Source organism: Oreochromis niloticus, linkage group LG4 (assembly GCF_001858045.2).
Source record: "Oreochromis niloticus isolate F11D_XX linkage group LG4, O_niloticus_UMD_NMBU, whole genome shotgun sequence".
NCBI lineage: Eukaryota > Metazoa > Chordata > Actinopteri > Cichliformes > Cichlidae > Oreochromis > Oreochromis niloticus.
The window spans coordinates 18317957-18337245 of NC_031969.2; the positions used below are offsets into that span (position 1 = coordinate 18317957).

The following is a 19289-nucleotide window of genomic DNA, read 5'->3' on the forward strand; positions in this document are numbered from 1 at the left end:
CTGGCTTCAGACTAGTTTTTGCACCTTTACTGACAGTATAGTTGCTCGGTTAACATCTCTCACTTACTTTTGCTCTCTGCCTTTCAACCTGCATTAAAGAGAACATCTCAAAGGCAAAGTATGGTTTAATGCCACCCAAGCAGATCAATACTAAAACTCCATCCCTTTTAGTTACATTAGTTAAATTTCCTGCGGCAGGACATTCACTTTAGTTAATTTGTGTGACAAAATGCAAAGTAGAAAGTTGTGATTTAACATAAACTTTATTTTACAGTTATTACATAGGAGAGAGAGAGATTCTTAAGCATTCTGGGCCTGAGCTGCCATCATTCGCTCTTTTTGCTTCATTAGACATTTCCTTGCACTGGCATAAGCTCCCAGGTCTCCATCTACAAAGAGGAAAGATGACAATTTAATACATGAAGCGGCTGTGCAGCAAAACAGAAAAAGCTCTCCAAAAATCAGGAAATCACAATATGCAAAAACCCAAATCTCCTTTACATAGGAAAAGAAAAGCAAACTCACAAACTCAAAAGCTGGAGACAATGACACTTAAGGATAAATGTTGTGTGCCATTACTGAACACTTATTGCTTATAAACTGCACACATCAAAGCTCTGGAACAGCTCAGTACTTACAGCGTGACTGGAAGTTCTTTGTCACCTCATTGAACTGCTGAATTTCCTTAGCACAGTTCTGCTGGTAGCTGTGTCCTTCTCTCTGCTGGCAGGCCCTCAAACGCTCCTGGATCACCTTCACGATCTCCTGATCCACTTTGCTGAGGGACAAGACAGCGACACAAGGGGATTTTCATTTTCTGTCAAAGTCTGTCAGACAGACTTTTTAAACAGAGCTGCCATCTTCTGATCTCTCCGAAATTGTTACGTGTATTTCAGTCTGGCTGACTGGAATGCTCTAATGCCGTTTGAGACCGTTTCTGAAGCCAGCAAGCACCATACTGGCAGTTTGCTTTGTGTCATTGTGCTACAAGGTGAACTGCTGCCCCTTATTCATGTTACTGGACTCTGGTGAACACAGTTTCTTTAAGGTCCTCCTATATTTGGCTACACTCATGCAATCCCTGCAAAAAAAACAACAACCTAAAAACATCTCCAAAGCATGCTTGGGGATGTGTGCTTGATCCTGTCACCACCATGCTTTTTGCAGAAGGTGTGTTAGCCAGGTGATGAGCTGTAGGTATTGCTCTGCCAGAATGCTGGGACTTCTGGCCAGTTACATCTTTTGCTTCATGCTCTCTGAGTCATTTAGAAGCATCAACACAAACTCAAAGAAGTCTGTCAGTATCCTGTCACATAAAGAAAAAAGCCCAGAGCCTCGTGAAAGATCCACCCCACCCCAGACACTGTTTTAACTTTTCAGAACAGTAAAAACAGTGAGAAAAAAAACAAAACAAAAACAAAAATTTTTTTTAACCAAAAGCTATTTTGTAAAGTGAAAAAAAAAAAAAATGGTGCAATAAATGGCTGTAGAACATGACATGTCCTGTTTCGGCATGATGTATGTTTTACTTAGAAATTTTAGAAATTCTGTGTTTACTTTTACAGGCTTGTACATATATTTATAGGCTTTATACAGTTTTTTTTTTTTTTTTTTTTTAAATAGACATATTGTAAGCCTCTTGTCCCCCAGAGCTTTGTATTGAGAGGACATTGCATGCAATTTCACTATATATTCATTCATCTAGCTTATGAACCAAAGCCTAACCTTATTTTTTATTTATTTAATGCAGTAAACATTTCATTTATAAAATGAATTAGAGTAAATATTTACTCAGTCACTTTCCACCCCACTGATTAAAAAAACAAAAAACAAAAAACAGAGAATGAACGTTTTTTGATGGCAGAGGGGCATGCTAACAAAAACCTGTACTTCCTGACCTGCACCATGTTATTTATTCAAAACGCTCACAAACCTTGAAGCCCAAAAGATGAAGTTGTGATGTGAGTATTTTGCGTTTTTGTAGACGATTTTACCACTTATATGTTGAGATTATCCAGGCATAATGTAATATGTGTGTGATTCATTAACAGTGTGTGTGTTACACTTATGCCTCCAGTCAAGTTGAAACATCTTTAGGACTTTTCATGCACAATAAACGATGTCTGTATATATTTGTAAAACGCATTTCAGTTGCTTAAATTTAATTAGTTTACAAAACAACTCTAAAACTATGTTTTCCTTTGTCATTAACATTACAAAGTGCAGACTGTTGGACAAAAAATGCATTCATGTGAAAAGTTTTCATCCCTCTGAATCTCACTCGTATGTTACTTACTAGTCTCTCCTCCACTGCATCTCTGCCTCGTAGTAGCAGGGGTAATCTCCCTCTTTGCACTCCGTCAGGTCAGGAACACGACGGAACTTCTGGTGGTAGTACACGATCTTGTTTTTAGCCCGAATACTGTCAACAGCATCTGGGCGAAGGAAGGAAAGGGTTCAAAGCTCATATAAACTGAGTCCAGGGTGAGTAGGTTGTACCATTGCTAGCATAAACATCTCACTAACCGCGGACTTCTACCGCAAAACCTGACATCTACTCGCACAAAACAAAGCTTGTAACTTATCTAGATTTAAATAATTCAGTGGAAGAAAAAGCACCACTTTAAATAAACCAGCATGCGTATACAGCGTCCTCAGTTCTTATGCTATGTTGTTGAGCTACCCTGTTAGCCTAGTTAGCTTCCAGTTACCTCTAAATGTGGTGACAGGCAGGTCCACGGAGTAATAGAAGAGCTTAGACAAAATCAGAGCTGGGTTTGGCAGTGCTGTTTGTTTGTCCACAACCGGAGTCTGCCGAGGAGGCTCTGGGTATGCCCCTTTATCGTAGTCTGCAGGCATTTTTGTGCCCTGTTTTGAGCAAAACTGAAAAAACCCTACAATTCGACCTCGACAGGTCTCCTTTAGACGGAGCGCATGCGCAGGAAAAGCAACATCATGGCGAATTAGAGGTCAGCAAATAAGTGTTTGAACGTCCTTATGCCAGTCTTTATTATTGAATTAGAATTATTACAAATAAGAAAAACTTAAAGGAAAACTTGGAACGAGCTCACTTCGGTTTTCTTAAAATATGAAGATCGAAGGGTAAAGGTCGCAGGTTGGACTGTTGTACTAGTTAGCTACAGTAGGGGGCGGCAGAGAGCCGACTATGATAACTTAAGGTGGGGTGCGAAAGTCTTGAACCACCCTTCTTTTCTTAATATTTTGCTAGGAAAACTGGAAATTGTGCTTGAAAGTACTTGTACTCGTCAGTACTTGGCATGACAACTTTTATTCTTTAACATAGTCTGAACTTTCTTAGGTAAGCTTTCTATCCAGTCTATTCTGATGAACCAAGATTTGAACCTGACTTGAACAAGAATTTCAGATTTGGATTCTATGCTATTCCAGACCTGTTGCCACAGATTTTTAGTGCAGTTCTCGTGTATTTTGGCATACCTCAACCTTTTTTTACCTTAACTAAAAATAACCTCTTGACAGTCACCCCTTCCACTGAGACCATTTCAGCAAACAGTAGATGGGTTAGCTGAAGGGCCAGATGCATCTCTCAGGTCCTGTGTCAGCTCTTTACTGGATCCCCTTGCCCCCTCTGTTTCTTAAGGACATGACTTTCTGAAATCATCGGTGTGGAGTGGTCCTGGCCTGAAAAAACTAAATCAGGTCAACATTGGTCACATGATCACATGACAGCGAAGACTTTCTTCCTCCTCCTCTCCTTTCTTGGTTGTACGGTTCCTGTCCACTAGGCCTCCCCACCACCTCAGACCTCTGACATTACCATCTTCCCTCCTCCTATCTGGTCAGGACTTGGCAGAGATCGTCTTGTTTGAAAGCGAATACGTCCCCTCATCTGGGCCAAACACCAAATTAGAGCCCTGTGTATCATCTTATGTATGACCCTAGCATCTGCACTGGTTTCTGTCTCTTTCTATCTGTCGCTGGGACAATCCGCAGACATGGTCAGTGCTCCTTGTGTTTTGGTCATTTTCTTTTTTAAATGATAGTTAAAGCTGCACTTTTGGCATGTCTTTGCCTCCTACATGTGTGTGTGTGTGTGTGTGTGTGTGTGTTTTTTTGATGATTTATCACTTTCTTTGACCTTTTGAATTTATAAGAGTGTATGAAGCACACTGAAATCTAGTAATGGCTACGCTTAGGAGAGCACGTGGAACACTGCGCTGGTGACCATTTTTTTCTATAACAAGACACCATCGTTTCAAGTTTTCTTAATTATTTTATTTGGATTTCTGAATTACATGAGATATGAAACAGAAACAGAGTGAAGCAGAAGCACATGGCCTGAATACAAAGGCAACAGATTGGAAGATCATGGAAGATGACTCTTTTTGTGTTCCGCTAACTTAACACTGTTAAAGATTTGGAGGAATTTAAAGAAAATGAGGAAATGATTGCAAACAGTTGCTCAAAAACATGACTGATGTCACCATTTAATAAGTAACTATAAGGAATAATTTGTTTTGGTATGTAAATGTGTCCTACATTTTTAGTATAGAGTGATGTGGGTGTCTCCCACCACTGATGTGTATATTCAAATGTACACATCTGGACACGTGTGGACATCGGCTTATGTTGTACACTGGCAGTGTGTTTATGACCTGACAAATAATCCAAAGGATATGGTAACTAAAAATGAAAGTAACACTAAACACCCATGGATTATCTAAATGTCATCAAATTGGGCTTGCACCAACTCCATTGTGGCTTTTCAGTCTCATCGCAAATTCCACGCTCCTCGCCACGGGCACATGGGGTTCCTGCCTTGCAAACGAAGCAAGAAGCACAGGGGGAGGGTGCGTTCATGGCCCAAAGATAACCCCAGCCATCCCGTCCACCTCACTGCCTTCCTGGGATATAAGGCAGGCATGACCCACACGCTGAGAGAGGTGCACCGCACTGGCCTCAGTATGTAAACATTGATGAATACAAGACGTTAGAAAAATCTGCTGTCTATTTAGTATATAGCATGCATTATTTTAGAGATGTAAATAGAAATAGAAAGTTAAATAAAATCAAATGACACAGAAAGAATAAACTGAGCGTTGCTCAGGCTGCTTTCAAGCTGTTAGTGTTAAAAACTGAAAGCCTGCTTTGATTTTGTGCTGAGGTTAAACTTAAAATGCATTCCTTCATGTCTCTTTTGTTTTGCATATTTTTACCTTTTTGTCACCCTCTGTTTACCTGCTGCATGCTTCACTGACTTGAATCTGGCAGTTTTCCTAGCAGGATCTGCCTCCTTCTGTCTCCCACAGAGCAATCAAAACGAGAAGAAGTTGAGGCGGTGACCATCATCGAGACTCCGCCTGTCATTGTGGTGGGTGTTGTGGGATACATCAAAACGATCCGTGGTTTGCGCGCCCTGAAAACCATCTTTGCTGAGCACCTGAGTGACGAGTGCAAGCGCAGATTTTATAAAAACTGGTATGTGTGATCATTTAAAGCTCTCCTGTGCATAGAAGTAATTGACCCGCACATACGCTCTTGTCACACTGTTGTTCCTTCAATATGTGCTGAGCTTTTCTGTGTTTCAGGTATAAGAGCAAGAAGAAAGCCTTCACTAAGTATGCTAAGAAGTGGCAGGACGAGACAGGCAAGAAGCAGCTTGACAAAGACTTCAATGCCATGAAGAAGTACTGTTCAGTTATCAGGGTTATTGTTCACTCACAGGTAGGTTCTAAAATCACCATCCTGTATCACATTAGCTCAGTTTTTAGTTTTCCATCTGATTTCATCGGCTAGTATAATCACTGACAGTTATTTACTTGATCTCCTTCTGTTAAATCTCTCTCTTGGAGGGGGCAGAGGTGTCAGAGTTATCCAACTGCCCACATGCAACAGAGACAAAAGCCTCCAAATCCCAAAGCTCTTGGCTGTCGGTAGCTGGATGGCTCTGACTACAACGATCACCCTGTGGGGAGCACTGGAGGGCAGTTTCAAATAGCAGTTTATAAATAATTTTCACGGGGGATGAAGACCACTCACAGAGTCTTTGCCTTTATGTTGGCAGCATGAAGCCAAAGATCAGCCAAGATTTCAGTTCTTAAAATCCTGCTAAGATCAAGCCTCCTCAGCTCATGAAGAAAAACATTAACATGCACATTTAAATATCAGAGTTGTTCCGAGTGACTGGTGTTACATCTGAGAGTTCAAACATGGCCACATGCTGAATAATAAATCTAATTATAGTAACTTGAAAGCAAGATGCTTTTCAGTATGCTTCTCAAGCTCTGCACTTAACAACATAGTTGTTTTAGATTTGGGAGCTGCTTCTGTTTGCAGCTTGCAGGCTTCCCTAATTAGTTTTCATCTGCCTCCAGATGCGACTGTTGCCCTTAAGACAGAAAAAAGCTCACGTCATGGAGGTGCAGCTAAATGGGGGTACCATCTCAGACAAGGTGGACTGGGCGAAGGAGCACCTGGAGCAGGCTGTGCCCGTGTCTGCCGTCTTCTACCAGGATGAGATGATTGATGTCATCGGTGTCACGAAAGGTCACGGCTTCAAAGGTAGGAAATGTGCTGTGGTAGCCCCAGCCGTTGAAAAGTTTAATCAGAAATAAACCCTAAGGTCCAACCATGACTTTTACATCTTTGGGCTGATAGGCGTAACAAGCCGCTGGCACACAAAGAAACTCCCACGGAAGACTCATAAGGGTCTGAGGAAGGTGGCTTGTATTGGAGCCTGGCATCCTGCCCGTGTGGGCTTCACTGAAGCTCGTGCTGGTCAGAAAGGCTATCATCACCGCACTGAGATCAACAAAAAGGTTTATAGCTTTAAGAACTTATTTGTGCACACCTAGTCACATTTCTAAAAATGTTTGTCAGCTGCCTAAACATCTCTTTAAATAAGGAGTATTATGAATTATTATGGTTAGTATGAGGGGTTTTCCATAATTGAAATCTTGATGTCCTCTTTTGTTTTCTCAGATCTACCGTATTGGTAGGGGTCTTCACATCCAGGATGGAAAAGTGATCCGGAACAATGCGTCTACAAACTATGACATCAGCCAGAAAACCATTACCCCCATGGTACTCCCACCTTTGTGTTACAATGTCATACTGTGCATGAAAGTTTTCTTGTATCCAAAGTCGATATTTATAATGTATCAGCAGTAATGTAAAACAAAGTGTTTGCATCAGGTGAGATATTTTAACCTTTATTACTACATTTATGTCATAGGGAGGCTTTCCTCGCTATGGTGAAGTGAATAATGACTTTGTCATGGTGAAAGGCTGCGTTATTGGGGCTAAAAAACGTGTCCTCACCCTTCGAAAGGTAGGGTGAGGAATTTAAAAAGTCTTCATCTCTTACAGGTATCACTCGTGTAAGCGTACTATTTAACATTTTTGGCTGCTCTTCCTCACAGTCTTTACTCACGCAAACATCGCGCAAGTACAAGGAAGGCATCGAGCTCAAGTTCATTGACACCACTTCCAAATTTGGCCATGGGCGCTTCCAGACTGCCCAGGAGAAGAGAGCATTTATGGTGAGTGTGAAAAAACAACCGAAAAGAAAAAACAAAGAAAAAAACCCAACTGAATACCAGGAAGCAAAGATTTTGGACGAGTGAGGCAAAATAACTGCACAATACGATTCAAATTTTCAAACTATCCACTGATGACATAATAAAATCTGTAATTATTCTGCTGTATTTTAACTCCTGACCTCTTGTTTACCTGCAGGGGCCTCTGAAGAAAGACACCCAAAAAACAATGCCAGGTCCTCTGCCAGAGGAGGCCTGAAAGTGTGGATTATGAACCCTACAAAATAATAAAATATGTAAATTATACTTGAATTTTGTGTTTTAACTGCATTTCTGCTTCTAATCAATAAGGAACACATATGGAAGTTTTCATCAAATTTTATTCTTTCTTGGATGGATGGATGGATGGATGGATGGATGGATGGATGGATGGATGGATGATAGTTGGCTCAAACAGCATTCCCTTTTAAAAATACATCAATAACCCTTTAATTTTGTGCAGTTAGCGGTTGTCAGCATTTTAAAAAACACTTCTCTTGTCAGTAATGAACTTCACAGTAGGGGGCACTGCAGCATCATTCTCACAGTCACGAGGTCACTGCTGAGCTCAGCGAGGCTTCAGGAGACATTTGTCCTGCACTGGTAACAGAGAACCCACTCAAGCTGGGACCCAGCTGCAGCAGCCTCTGAATCCATTAGAGATTCAGGATAATAGCTGAACATCAGCAATTTAGCCTCAACATCTGAGGCGTCAGCCGCGCCTACTCTGACAGGTACTCCTGAGACTCCATGGACGACTGCTGGGATGAGGAATGGATTGAGGAATGGTGGGATGCGGGTGGGTTGTCCAGTCCAGATGTCATGAGGGGCAGATAAAGATCATCCATGTTGGGCATGACAAACACTTTCTGTTGAGAGACAAAGGACAACACAACCATATTTAATTATTAATGCAATCATTAGATGTTATTGTCAAAGACACAGGAAATTTCTGCTCACGCTGATATCAATCTGTCAGAACATAAATGCATGAATTATTAATCAGAATCATCCCTGTGAGCAAACGGAAACACTGATGGACTGACCTGGAACTCACACTGCAGTTTTTTCTCAATCCACTCAGTGACATGAGTGAAGGTGACCTCCCTCTCCCCCAGCATGGGACGCACGTGAAGGTCCAACCTGGGAGGCAACCGGAAACTGTACCTGAAAGAGAGCGGCTATCAGCATGGTGTATAATGGATAAAGAAACAAAACCTGCAGTTTGCATTGAATTTCTCGATGGTAATTAAATTTAATTAAGTGCCAAGAGAGCAAAGAGAATCAGCACCATATCCTGTCAGTAGGAGGAGGAGGGATGTTGATGGCCAGTGTCCCAGAAAGCTCCAGGACCTCAACGCTTAGCATCAGGGGCATGTTGGAGACCTCAGATATCTTCTTTCTTATGTACTCATTCTCTGTGGCTTTCTGGAAGTATTTGGACTTTGCTATCTTGTCCACGAATCTCAAGATTTTCCTGCTTGTCCTGCCACCTGTGTGCCTGTAAGGGATAAAGACCAAGAACCACAAATCAATAGGGACTGCCTTGTAGTGATGAACTGTCATCACCATGCCTTGATATTTCTAAGTGGAAACATTCTAAATAAGTTTTTAAGTTACCCCTCGGCTGCCATTACAGGACTCTTGTCTCCCACGCATCCCTGTAGCTCAGACGGAGGCACCTCCTCTTCATCAGATGACCCTGCGCTGGATGACTCTTCATCACTATCGGCCAGTATACACAGCTTCATCTTAGAGCTGAAAAAACATAACAGTTCTAGTCATCATATCAACCTGCATAGGTTAAAAACACATTTCTTCGCAAACACTGAAATGCTAAAGTGGGTCTCACCCCACTTTCTGGGTCTCTGGTACACTGTGAGCCTCATCCTCTCCCTCTTTACCCAGCTTACACAGGTTCATCTTGGTCTCCAGGGTCATCTGAAGGCAGCCGGTGTACACCAACTCTAGCTGTAGCCACAGACCTTGGGGATAAAGGTGTGGAGAAAAAAAGGAAGGGCTTAAAGCTTACAGCAGCTGAATTCTTAATTAGTTCAAAACCCTGAGTTTGGTTTGGTCTCTCTTCTTAATCCGGTTTGGCACAGTGTTGTGCAGAAGGGACATTAGACTGGTGGATGATAGCTTCGGCTGGTTATTGTTGGTCGACGATAGCTCGGGCTAAGAGGATTGCTAATCGCTTCAGCGGGAGACAATGGAAAGCTTTTAGGACGGCCATGACAAACCAAACTCAGTAATGAAACAAATGAGATCTTGGCCTGTACTCACAGCAGGAATGCGACTGAGAAAGAGATCTGGGTATACGCTGTTAAGTAACCCCTGTGTCTGGCTACTCCTCGCGTGCAGTTAAAATTAGTGCATTAGAAAGTACTTGACAAATGAAGGATATGAACACAACCATGGTGTACCTCTGGAGTCCAGCGTAGGTTTGGATGTGCTAAGGATATGAGGTAGGCAGGTGCCCATGTCCAGATCAGCCAGAGTCAGCTCATTCATGAAGTACGGCAGCTATAATGAGACAAAGGGAGTCTTTTATTAGTTTATTAGTGCATTCACGTCAGTAACAGAAACCTCTTAAAATATAGTCAGGCAAAAGCACAGCAGAAGTATTACAAGGCGCGCTAATTACCTCCAAGAAATGAGCGAGTAGGGGAAACTACACTGTGTGAATATGTGTGTGTCTGTGCAAAAGAGAAAAAACCCAGAAGGTCTGGGTCACAGAGGAGTGCATGCAATGAGCAATGGGATGCTGCAGGACCATCAGTGCTCCTCTAAGCACTCTCCACCCATTGCCCTGGGAGCCAGAGGGAGTGCATTATCAGCAGACTCACTCTCTTTCTCACACACACACACACAGAAAAAGAGAAATGCAGCGTTTGTGCACTTTATGTCATGTATTTTGACCTCTGACCTGATGTTCAGGCTGTCCTACAGTTTATTTAGTTTCCATCTCTTTAAGTAGCCACATCACTAGTCACAGTGACACTGCTGATGCTGTGGTATCTGACTAAGCTTGAAAAAATAAATAACATTTTCAGCTCCCCCGTGCCAACTGCTATCTTTTTGTGATCCATGAAAGGCAGCACAGAATGAGCAACACTCAACCTCTATGGTTAGTGTATCTGTTACCTCTGTTTGCTAGTATGATTGGGGTGCACATCCCCTTATAGAGCAGTAAACCACAGGCGTGATGCATCACAGCAGTTCTGGTAGCATGCAGGGGCCAAACATTTGATTTTTTATGTTTCTCTTTCCTTTAGTTTGCTAAAAAACACCTAACTTACACACATTCTCATACACCCTCACCTTGATCTTGCTGAGTTTCTTCTGGATTTTGTGCGCCACCTGATCGACCCAATATTTCTCCCGGAGAAAGTCCCAGAAGATTCTTCCCACCAGACAGTTAACCCAGGTGGGCTCACTCTCTGCAGAGCATTCCCCCGGCCCACTACCTGCACCAGCCTCAGCTCCACCCTGACCTCCAGAACCATGCTCTTTGGCGTCAATCTGCAGGAAATATTTTTTTAAAAATGAGACATATATGTTGGCACAAACATTGTTCAGGAGTAAAATGACCAAATAGGACTGAGAAACGAAATACACATTCCCACTGTCTTCTAAAATAAACCCCACTTTCACTTTCTGTGCCACCTCCTCTAAACATCTGAACAGACTGTCCCTCTGTGGGGGTTCCAATCCCAAACCGCCTAAGCCAGCATTAGAAGCACAGACAAGTATGTTCCAGTCACAATGAGTTACTATTTATAGTTTTCCAGCCAGGTGATATCTGATATTGCTGAATAGAAAAATTTGGTCCAGTCAGCAGGGATGTATTTAGCTGAGCCAGCATTCTATACAAAGCTCATGTGAGCACAGAGAACATTATAAAAGAAAAGTGGACATAAAGCAGCTCTGATCAGTGGGGGGTATTGTGACATGAGTTAAACAGGGCTAAGAAACACTGCTATATCTCCCCCCGATGGAAAACCCCCCCCAATTTAAATGGAACCTGAAAAACAGTGATGGGAAGTTTACAGTTTACATCACTTGGAGAGATGCATGATAGTCGATCTAAAGCTTTTTCACTGACCTTCTTGGAAGTCGTGGGGCTTCCCTTGTCACTGTGGCAGGGGCTGGGGGTGGGACTGCAACTTTCTGAGCCCATTAGCTGAATCATGTAGGAGCTGTAGTCCAGTAGGGTTCTTGCTTTCATTGCTCCTGGGAAATCAGGCAGCTCCTCTGTGCTTTCTTTAATGGTCTCTCCACTGCTTAGTGTTTCTGTGTGACACATTTGAAAGTAAAGAGTTGGTGAATCTAAAAATACTGCTGAAAGAATGATAGAAAAAGGCAAATTTGGCATTGAGTAACTTGTAGTACATGTATTTTAAATGAAAGACGTGACATTTCCGGGCTACAAATAGTATCGCAACCAGGTGAATTTCTCCATATCACTCAAACAAGACGTCTTCTTACCTGTGTTTCCTTCATCGCTCACACTGGTCTGGGCTCCGGCTCTGGAGGCTGACACAAAATGCTGGAACCACTCCTCCTTCTCTCTTCCAGTGCGCCCAAACAGGTAGAGGGTGACGGGAAACTGCTGGTGGGGATCTGTGTTTTTCTCTGCCCTTTCTTCTTCGGTTTCCTGCCCTTCAACCACGCTTTCCTCCCCTTCCTCCCCCTCAGCCAGAGTGATGCAGATTGGGTACTTCCTGTTCCATACCCTCTTACGAGCCAAACCAGGAGGCACCAGAGACACCTGAAGTAAAAATTTTCAACAGAAGGACAAACTATTCATTTCATTTCTGTTCTATCTGCATTTATACAACATACTCAAAAGAGATACTGGCAGCACTGAAAGCACTGCCAGTGAATGTGTGTTAACTTTACTCTGTTACCATACAGGGAGAGCTACTTTAGCTTGCCTCAGTGGGCAGGTGAGGTCAGGTTTATTCGTTTTAGTCATAACTGTTTCAGTGGTTGCAGAGAAATAAGAGCAAGGGGTTCAGGTGGTTTTAATTTCCCTCTGAAAGGCAGGCCTGCTTTCTCACAAATGAACTGACCTTACAGTTAGCCAGCTGGTAAGTGCGTGAATGCAGAAACACGGCTTTGTGGGGTGTCTCGTCGAAAGAAGCCCACCGGGCGATGTTGGCACGTGGGTATGCTAGTTGCAGCCGGCTGCCTTCCAGTGTAACATAGACAGAGTGTGTGATGGAGGGGTGGAAAGTCTCAGGGTCATAGCTGTGTGTCTCATTCATCCAGCCCTGAAAGTGAGTAATAAGAATATATAATCCAAAAGGACAGAATTCAAGCAGAAACCTCTGCAGCCACAAACCACTTTATGTTTTCTTGGTAAAACTAAACTACATCTATATTTGTATTTGTATTGAGGCTGCATTTAACTAAGAGTTAACATTTAAGCGTTAAATACGGCAAGCGAGGCAAAGATTGTACTGTGGCAAATTAGATCCACAGCAAGTGGTGCAAACTGTGACAAACAGCTCAGCAGGAGAGGAAACACGAGCCAGGGCACAATACAACTCTCACTTAACACCGCGGATGAGTCTAGACTATTGTGTGCTGTTAGTAGGTCCTCTATCCTGATAAAATTTGTCTTTTTTAAATCTTTTTAAGTATCACTGTTCTAGTCAGACTGACACTTAAGTACTTTGAGAAAGCTATTATCAGACTGCACCTCTCTTTCATGGATAATAATCGGTGCCCAGGGGCTACTTTTAAAACAGCAATTACCTAAAAACGATTCCATTAAGCACCATTCAAAGCACTATCTTTCTTTGATGCTATCTAATGCCTCACATGCCTGCTGATCTTTGATATTTTGATCTCTCATCCTGCAAAACAAACATTTGAGCATTTCCATGTAGCCAAATTAGCAATAGGGAAAACAGAAAAGGAGTGGCTGCAGAGATTATTTTGCATACAGAGCCAGATTGGAGTGTGCGTAATCACAACAATGGCTTCTTAAACTGCAACATGTTTGTGATGGAAATGCTGTATTAATCTTTATCATATTAATGGTTGCAAATGAACACAAAGCACAGCAAAAGCAGGTGGAAAGCTATTAAAACAGCTTGATTGTGATGATACAAACTTTGCACAATTTCCTTTAGAGGGAAAACAACAGTCCTCCTGGGTACCTGTCGTCTTGATCTGCCACAGTTAGACTGCATAAGGATTTAGAGGTAACATTTAGATTAGTCTACTTCCAAGCTTATGTATAGAGTAATTTTTAAAACTCATTTATTACCTGTAGGTTGTGTAGATTTGCAAGCTCTCCGTCCAGTGGATTGTCGTTCATGGCACTGAGTTTGCTATGTAAGACCCAGTTCCTTTTGGCGGCTGAGCGTTGTGGGGCAAACATGAACACCAGTACCAAGCCCAGCATAAAGCCACACGCAATCCCCACGGACAGACCTGTCACGTAGGGAGGAAGAGGCAGGACAAAGAAACCATAAGCTAGAAGGCCCACAGGAAAGAGCCAGTGAAGAGGCAAAGATGAACCCGGCACTGTCACTTGACACTGAGGGTAAGTTCTAGGATGTGTCTCTCTGGAGCTGTTCTGGCGCTCCACCACCTGAATCATATCCCCATAGGTGCAGATTTCCAAATGTTTGTCTCTGCTGTGGGTGTGCCGTTCTGGGGAGATGGAGGATTTCATTAATGAATCCTTTTGGAGTCGTCTGACGGCAGTGTCACACACCCCTTTGTGCTCACCATCAGTTCTCCTCCGACACCTGAGGCCTGCTTCGTCGCTGCTTCCATCTCTTCCACCAGTGCTGTGGGAGGCTGGTGATTCTCCTGCACCAGAAGTCCTCCCCTGCTTGGGGCTTCCAGAGCTTTCATCCCCCATAATCTTACTCAGCATGCTCAGTGGGTCCTGCATGGCCTCCGAGAACTTCCGCCGTGTGTCCTCCAGCTCAGCGATAAGCGAACTGCCCCGTGGCTCCGTGGGAGACATGCTGCCCATGGAGGGAGGTGAAACCCAGGCGTCGTTCTCATCCATTCCTCCTGTTTCAGGTCTGGCCTCCAGGATCTTTGGATATGTAAGCTGCTTAAAAGGATGCAAATGTAGCTTGGAGTCAGACTTGGAGAGGTTGACTTCTGGCTCTACACGGCGGGAGATCTCTGTGCTCAGAGACTTGACCAGACTGAGGAGGGGCTTGCTTCTTAAAGAGCTGCTCTCCCTTGGCTCCAGATCCGTGGAGGAAGATTTCACTAGGTTGGTGGTGACAGGCAGGCCTGCTGATGACTCTGATAGATCAGCTAACGAGCCTGGGGAAGAGGGGGAGTGAGGCAGGAAGAGAGGCTGGGAGCGTTGCCCTTGGCTAAGGTCCAGATTGATCCACAAACTGGGTTCAGGCTGGCTCTCCCTGCTTTCTGGTTTGTCTTTGGAAAAGGTCACAGAAGGACCCTCCTCATGGCGGTCCAGACTGAAGATCAGCTTGCTGTCCTCCATGATGGCTATTAATGAGGAGCGAAGATGAGGATGTGGTCAAACAGATGGAGTTGTAGCCCTCCGAGACACGAATGCATGGGAGACTGTAACTGCATGGACAACTGGAAAATCCTTCTCAGGGTGGGTGCAGTTCATTGTGTTGGACCCTGAAAAAAATAGTGAAAATATACTTTTAAATCTCCTGCTCTGACCTGCCCTTTATTTCCTTTCTCTCTGTTCCACTCTTCAAAACCTTTAAAAGGTTCTCTCCCCTTTCTCTTGTCACTTGTTTTTTCTCTCAGTCCTTTCTGCACCTTCTCCTTCGTCTTTAACTACTCCTCTGCGGGCATAAAGGGAACTCGGCTTCACTTTGTGATGTCAGTTCACATAATGTCTGAGTCTAGTAATGTGGAGAGGGTGGACGAGCGGTTCGTTTCTGGAAAGGAGTTATCAGCACAGAGTGTCAGCTAATCCCAAATTAGATGCAGTGTTCCACTGTGAGACATCAGTCCTGCTTTTAAGATGCTCTGAAAGATACCCAACGCAATAACAGTCTTCTACAATACAGCTATTTTTTTCCAACCACTGCCCAGTTTGCCTTAAAAGCACAACAATAAAACACTCCTTCCATAAGCTAGAGCTTTAAATTCTCAACAATCTTTAAAAACCCTTTAAATCAATCAGGAGCATATATCATTGCCAGGCAGACTGTACAGTCTAATTCACTGAGAGTCAACACATCAAGCGGCTGTAATCTTCCTGATTAAAGAAGCTTTTGTAACAGGGAACTAAATCACTCAGGGCACAAGTTGCATTTGATGAATCAGTCAGTTTCAAATGCATCAATAAACTAGCTTACACACACAACACAGTGTGATCTGCAGTATCAGTCAAGCTTTATGAGCAATGTAATGTGACCCTGCTCATCTGCATCATAATAAACTAAGAAATGTGGCTATTAGTGAGCAAATACACTCATGCAAGCAAAATAAGAAGCAATATTTGAACAACGTGATTAGTAATTGGTCCTGTGTGTTATAAATGATCTTGATGAAACCAATTTTCAGGGCCTGAAAAAGAAACCGGTTAACTTGCTTTGGGTGCCACCAAATCTTTCCGCGTTTCTGCACGACGCTCATAAGGCAAGATATTAATTTTAGCACCAAGCTCCCGGGCTGTTTGTCAAATCTAATTAACCAAAAGTGCTGCTCTGTGAGTGCTTAAGCTGCCCTAGACAGTACTGCATTACCCTAATCAATTTCCACTTGCAAGTCAATTTGGATCAGTTCGTGCTGACAGGAGGAGGAAAACCTCCGCTGCTCAGTGGAATATAGAGTCAGCAGGGAGTTGGCAGCTTTCCAGGCAGGACTGTGGATGAAATTTTGCACAAGTAAGAGTGAGGAGGTGTAACCCTCAGAGGACTGGAGACAAAGGTACGGGCAAGCCTAGACCTCGTGTTCTTGGTTTGTCGTTTGGGAGTGGAAAGTGGAGCAGATATTCCTCTGGAAAAAAATATGAAGGATTAGAAGCTAAAATTAGATTCTACACACCAAAATTTTTTCTGTCACAGGAAAGAAATAATGAGCAGAAAAAAAGAACTAAAAACACGGTTCAAAGGAAACAAGCTCATTTTGTAAGAGAAAGTAAAATGCAAAGAAACTGAGACAGCAATAAATCCTTTGTTATAACAGTTTAGTAGCTTGTTAAGAAAATAATAGAGAACTGATAACTGAAAATGCAGTTCTTTAAAAAGCTGTCAACAGCTGGGCGACTCCCGGCCTTTCAGCATAAAGGCTAAACCATGACAAACTATCAGACCTGAAAACTTTCTATAAATGTGTTTTTTAAAAATGTCACAAGCTAAAAGATCTTATACTCGCGCACAAGGACACTGATGGAAAAAAGTCACACACTGAACTCTAAGAATGCACATGTCGTATTTCATAGGTTTGTAAGTTCAGACTCTATCTTCAGGTTAAGCTTCTGTTTCTTCTGTATTGCACACGTCATTTAGACCTGCCCGTACACTCAGAACATGTTTGGTCAATGCAACCATCGTCCTATATTCTCTGTAAATATTAACCACATCATTTAGTTTAAATTTAGGGGCATATTGTCTACTTGTGTGTATTTAGTATTTGCACTATTCTTCATGTTGAAGCAAAATGTTTTGTTTTATTTGCACTATGTGTATGCACTGGGGTCTCCGAAATTTGCAGTTCCATCTCTCTGAACACTTGCATACAGCTGAGATGACAAAGTTCACGTTTGACACTAAAAGCGATATCAAATGCTGTGCATGTGATAGATTCTTCCAGTATATTCTTCAAATCAGCAGACAGCAACATATGAGTCAGAATGGATTAATGCGGAGAGGGAATAATGATGGCACCAGCAGAGAGTCCCACTTTTATCCCTGACGTCAAAACGGTTTTGAATTCTGCCAAAGTGTCATGTCTCCCCTGCTCTGTCCTCCTCTTGGCCTTTTTATCCTGGATTAAGTGGGGGGGAATAGGATAAAGAGGAGACAAAATAATATTTCAAATGTTATTTTTTTCTGAGAAGGATTTAATTCATTAAAATAAAATAGATTGAACTGTTACCTGGGATCATTTGAGGACTGGCCCTAGAGGCTGGCATCACACACCTTTATTTCCATGCCATCGCTGTGCTTCTTAATCTTGCCCTCAAACAACCAGTTGACCACGGTGACACATTTGGCACTGGGTGGTGTTTGTTTGGGTATCACACGGTAAGTATCAGTGGACTTGAACTGAAGCAGGTTATTAAGATAATACCTCAGGAGCTTAAAGAGTCTGTTCAGCACATCCTCCCTCAAAACTTTTTTGTTTTTTAGCTTTTAAACCGTCCCCCCCTGATAAGTAGAGCTATTTCAAAAGACAGCAAATTCACCAGTGCATGATGAGGATGAGAAAATCAGTGTCTCAAGACAAAATCCTACAACTCTGATTTTTTGGTAGCAAAAGAATCTATTCTATTGCACCGACAGAGAGATTTTTTCCTAAACAAAAGAAAAACAGCAATGCGTTAGTACTTACCTAAACGTGCCATGACTGACCATCTGCCCTTCTAATATATCAGTGGCAGAGGTTGGGTGAGGTCCAGAGTAATTTATTGCGCTTCCAGCGCAGGCTGCAGTGATCGGTCTGGATGTGCTGCAGAATGCGTGCTCTGCACACGGGGATGCACGCCACCCAGCCAACCACCTCCCGCAGGAACGCTCACCCAACTTCACTCACATCACCTTCGCTGGGGAAACCATCCAAACTCCCGAGAACAAATGACTGGTGTTTAAACGCGCAGTTCAGCTTTGAGAGACAAGCGCGCCAGCGGCGGTGCCACGACTTGACATCGCCACTTCCGCCCGCTTCGGGAGGCGTCAGGCCGAAACAGAATAATGTGATTATTGGTGTCCTGGCTGCAGAGTGGAGCAAACTGTAATCCAGATTAGATCTGAGAGGCCAGCAGTTGGCGGAATGACTCCTCCTCTCTGCTCTTCCCCACAGCGTCAAAACAGAGCCTGAGCTCAACCCTCCTCTCCGCTCCACACCGCAGTCCCCGCTGTACGCACACTTATGTAATTGCGCGACCTGGAAAACTCACGCCGGGATTAATGTTCAAAGGACTGTTTTTATGGCAATCCAGCTAATATTGAAGCCCCGCTCTCATCTGTGCGTGCAAACAGGAAACTTTTCATGACTCCCTTCTAATTAATTTACTAATTACTTAATGGACTTAAATTATGGAGTCGATCACATCATTAACATTTTTTTTTAAAGCTCCATATTAATGATTTGCATCATTGGGTTTGTGCTTGTGTGATTTAAAGGAATATACATTTAGAAAGAGAAGCTTTCCGTTTAGGATTAAACTCCTGCTCATTTTAACCGAGAGCAGCCGGGAGGCAATAACCTGATTTCCTGCGACTGCTTTTAGGCTGCCAGCTGTATTTGTGCTTGACGGTTGTATTATTTATTTTTTTTAATTATTTTTTGTGCTTCAGATATCAGTTACTTTGGGGTCCTGTACGGAAACATGCAAACAAACCAAGGGTGGATGCTAGCTTAATATAGCTTTTCGGGTAATCCACTGACAATCATTAACTATAAGTAACTGGGGTCTTAAAGGCTTGGAGTATTGAGGCACGGACCGCCTATAAAGACAACAGTGTTGCGACATAGTGCACAAGTCCTAAATTTAGTGTCTGCTGCCACCTGTTGGGAAAACAGCAGAACTCATTA

At 42.9% G+C, this 19289-nt stretch overlaps 3 protein-coding genes across 6 annotated transcripts; 1 reads left to right on the forward strand and 2 right to left on the reverse strand.

Moving 5' to 3' along the window:
- Positions 1–244: 244 nt before the first annotated feature.
- ndufb10 (NADH:ubiquinone oxidoreductase subunit B10) lies at positions 245–2947 on the reverse strand. Its single transcript, XM_003456374.5, has 4 exons — positions 2712–2947; positions 2297–2435; positions 639–778; positions 245–389 (listed from the first exon to the last, which is right to left on the reverse strand). The coding sequence occupies exons 1-4, from the start codon at positions 2857–2859 to the stop codon at positions 301–303; spliced, it is 516 nt and encodes a 171-aa protein (XP_003456422.1). The 5' UTR covers positions 2860–2947; the 3' UTR covers positions 245–300.
- Positions 2948–3856: 909 nt separating this feature from the next.
- LOC100694819 (60S ribosomal protein L3) lies at positions 3857–7829 on the forward strand. Of its 2 annotated transcripts, XM_003456350.5 has the most exons (10): positions 3857–3977; positions 4749–4941; positions 5289–5457; positions 5568–5703; positions 6354–6540; positions 6637–6797; positions 6961–7062; positions 7214–7309; positions 7401–7520; positions 7717–7829. In XM_003456350.5, the coding sequence occupies exons 1-10, from the start codon at positions 3912–3914 to the stop codon at positions 7774–7776; spliced, it is 1290 nt and encodes a 429-aa protein (XP_003456398.2). In that variant the 5' UTR covers positions 3857–3911; the 3' UTR covers positions 7777–7829. The 2 variants fall into 2 exon arrangements, with proteins under 2 accessions (XP_003456398.2, XP_013120246.1); XM_013264792.3 differs by lacking the exon at positions 4749–4941 and having other exon boundaries at positions 3874–3977.
- A 50-nt stretch (positions 7830–7879) lies between these two features.
- On the reverse strand, positions 7880–18803 carry LOC100694551 (testis-expressed protein 2). Of its 3 annotated transcripts, XM_025906603.1 has the most exons (14): positions 18087–18803; positions 16277–16529; positions 13840–15194; positions 13730–13756; positions 12635–12835; positions 12048–12330; positions 11665–11852; positions 10881–11081; positions 9983–10082; positions 9409–9541; positions 9177–9314; positions 8848–9057; positions 8603–8723; positions 7880–8425 (listed from the first exon to the last, which is right to left on the reverse strand). In XM_025906603.1, the coding sequence occupies exons 3-14, from the start codon at positions 15046–15048 to the stop codon at positions 8279–8281; spliced, it is 2958 nt and encodes a 985-aa protein (XP_025762388.1). In that variant the 5' UTR covers positions 15049–15194; positions 16277–16529; positions 18087–18803; the 3' UTR covers positions 7880–8278. The 3 variants fall into 3 exon arrangements, with proteins under 3 accessions (XP_025762388.1, XP_025762387.1, XP_003456397.1); XM_025906602.1 differs by lacking the exon at positions 16277–16529; XM_003456349.5 differs by lacking the exons at positions 13730–13756; positions 16277–16529 and having other exon boundaries at positions 18087–18798.
- Between the last annotated feature and the right edge of the window lie 486 nt (positions 18804–19289).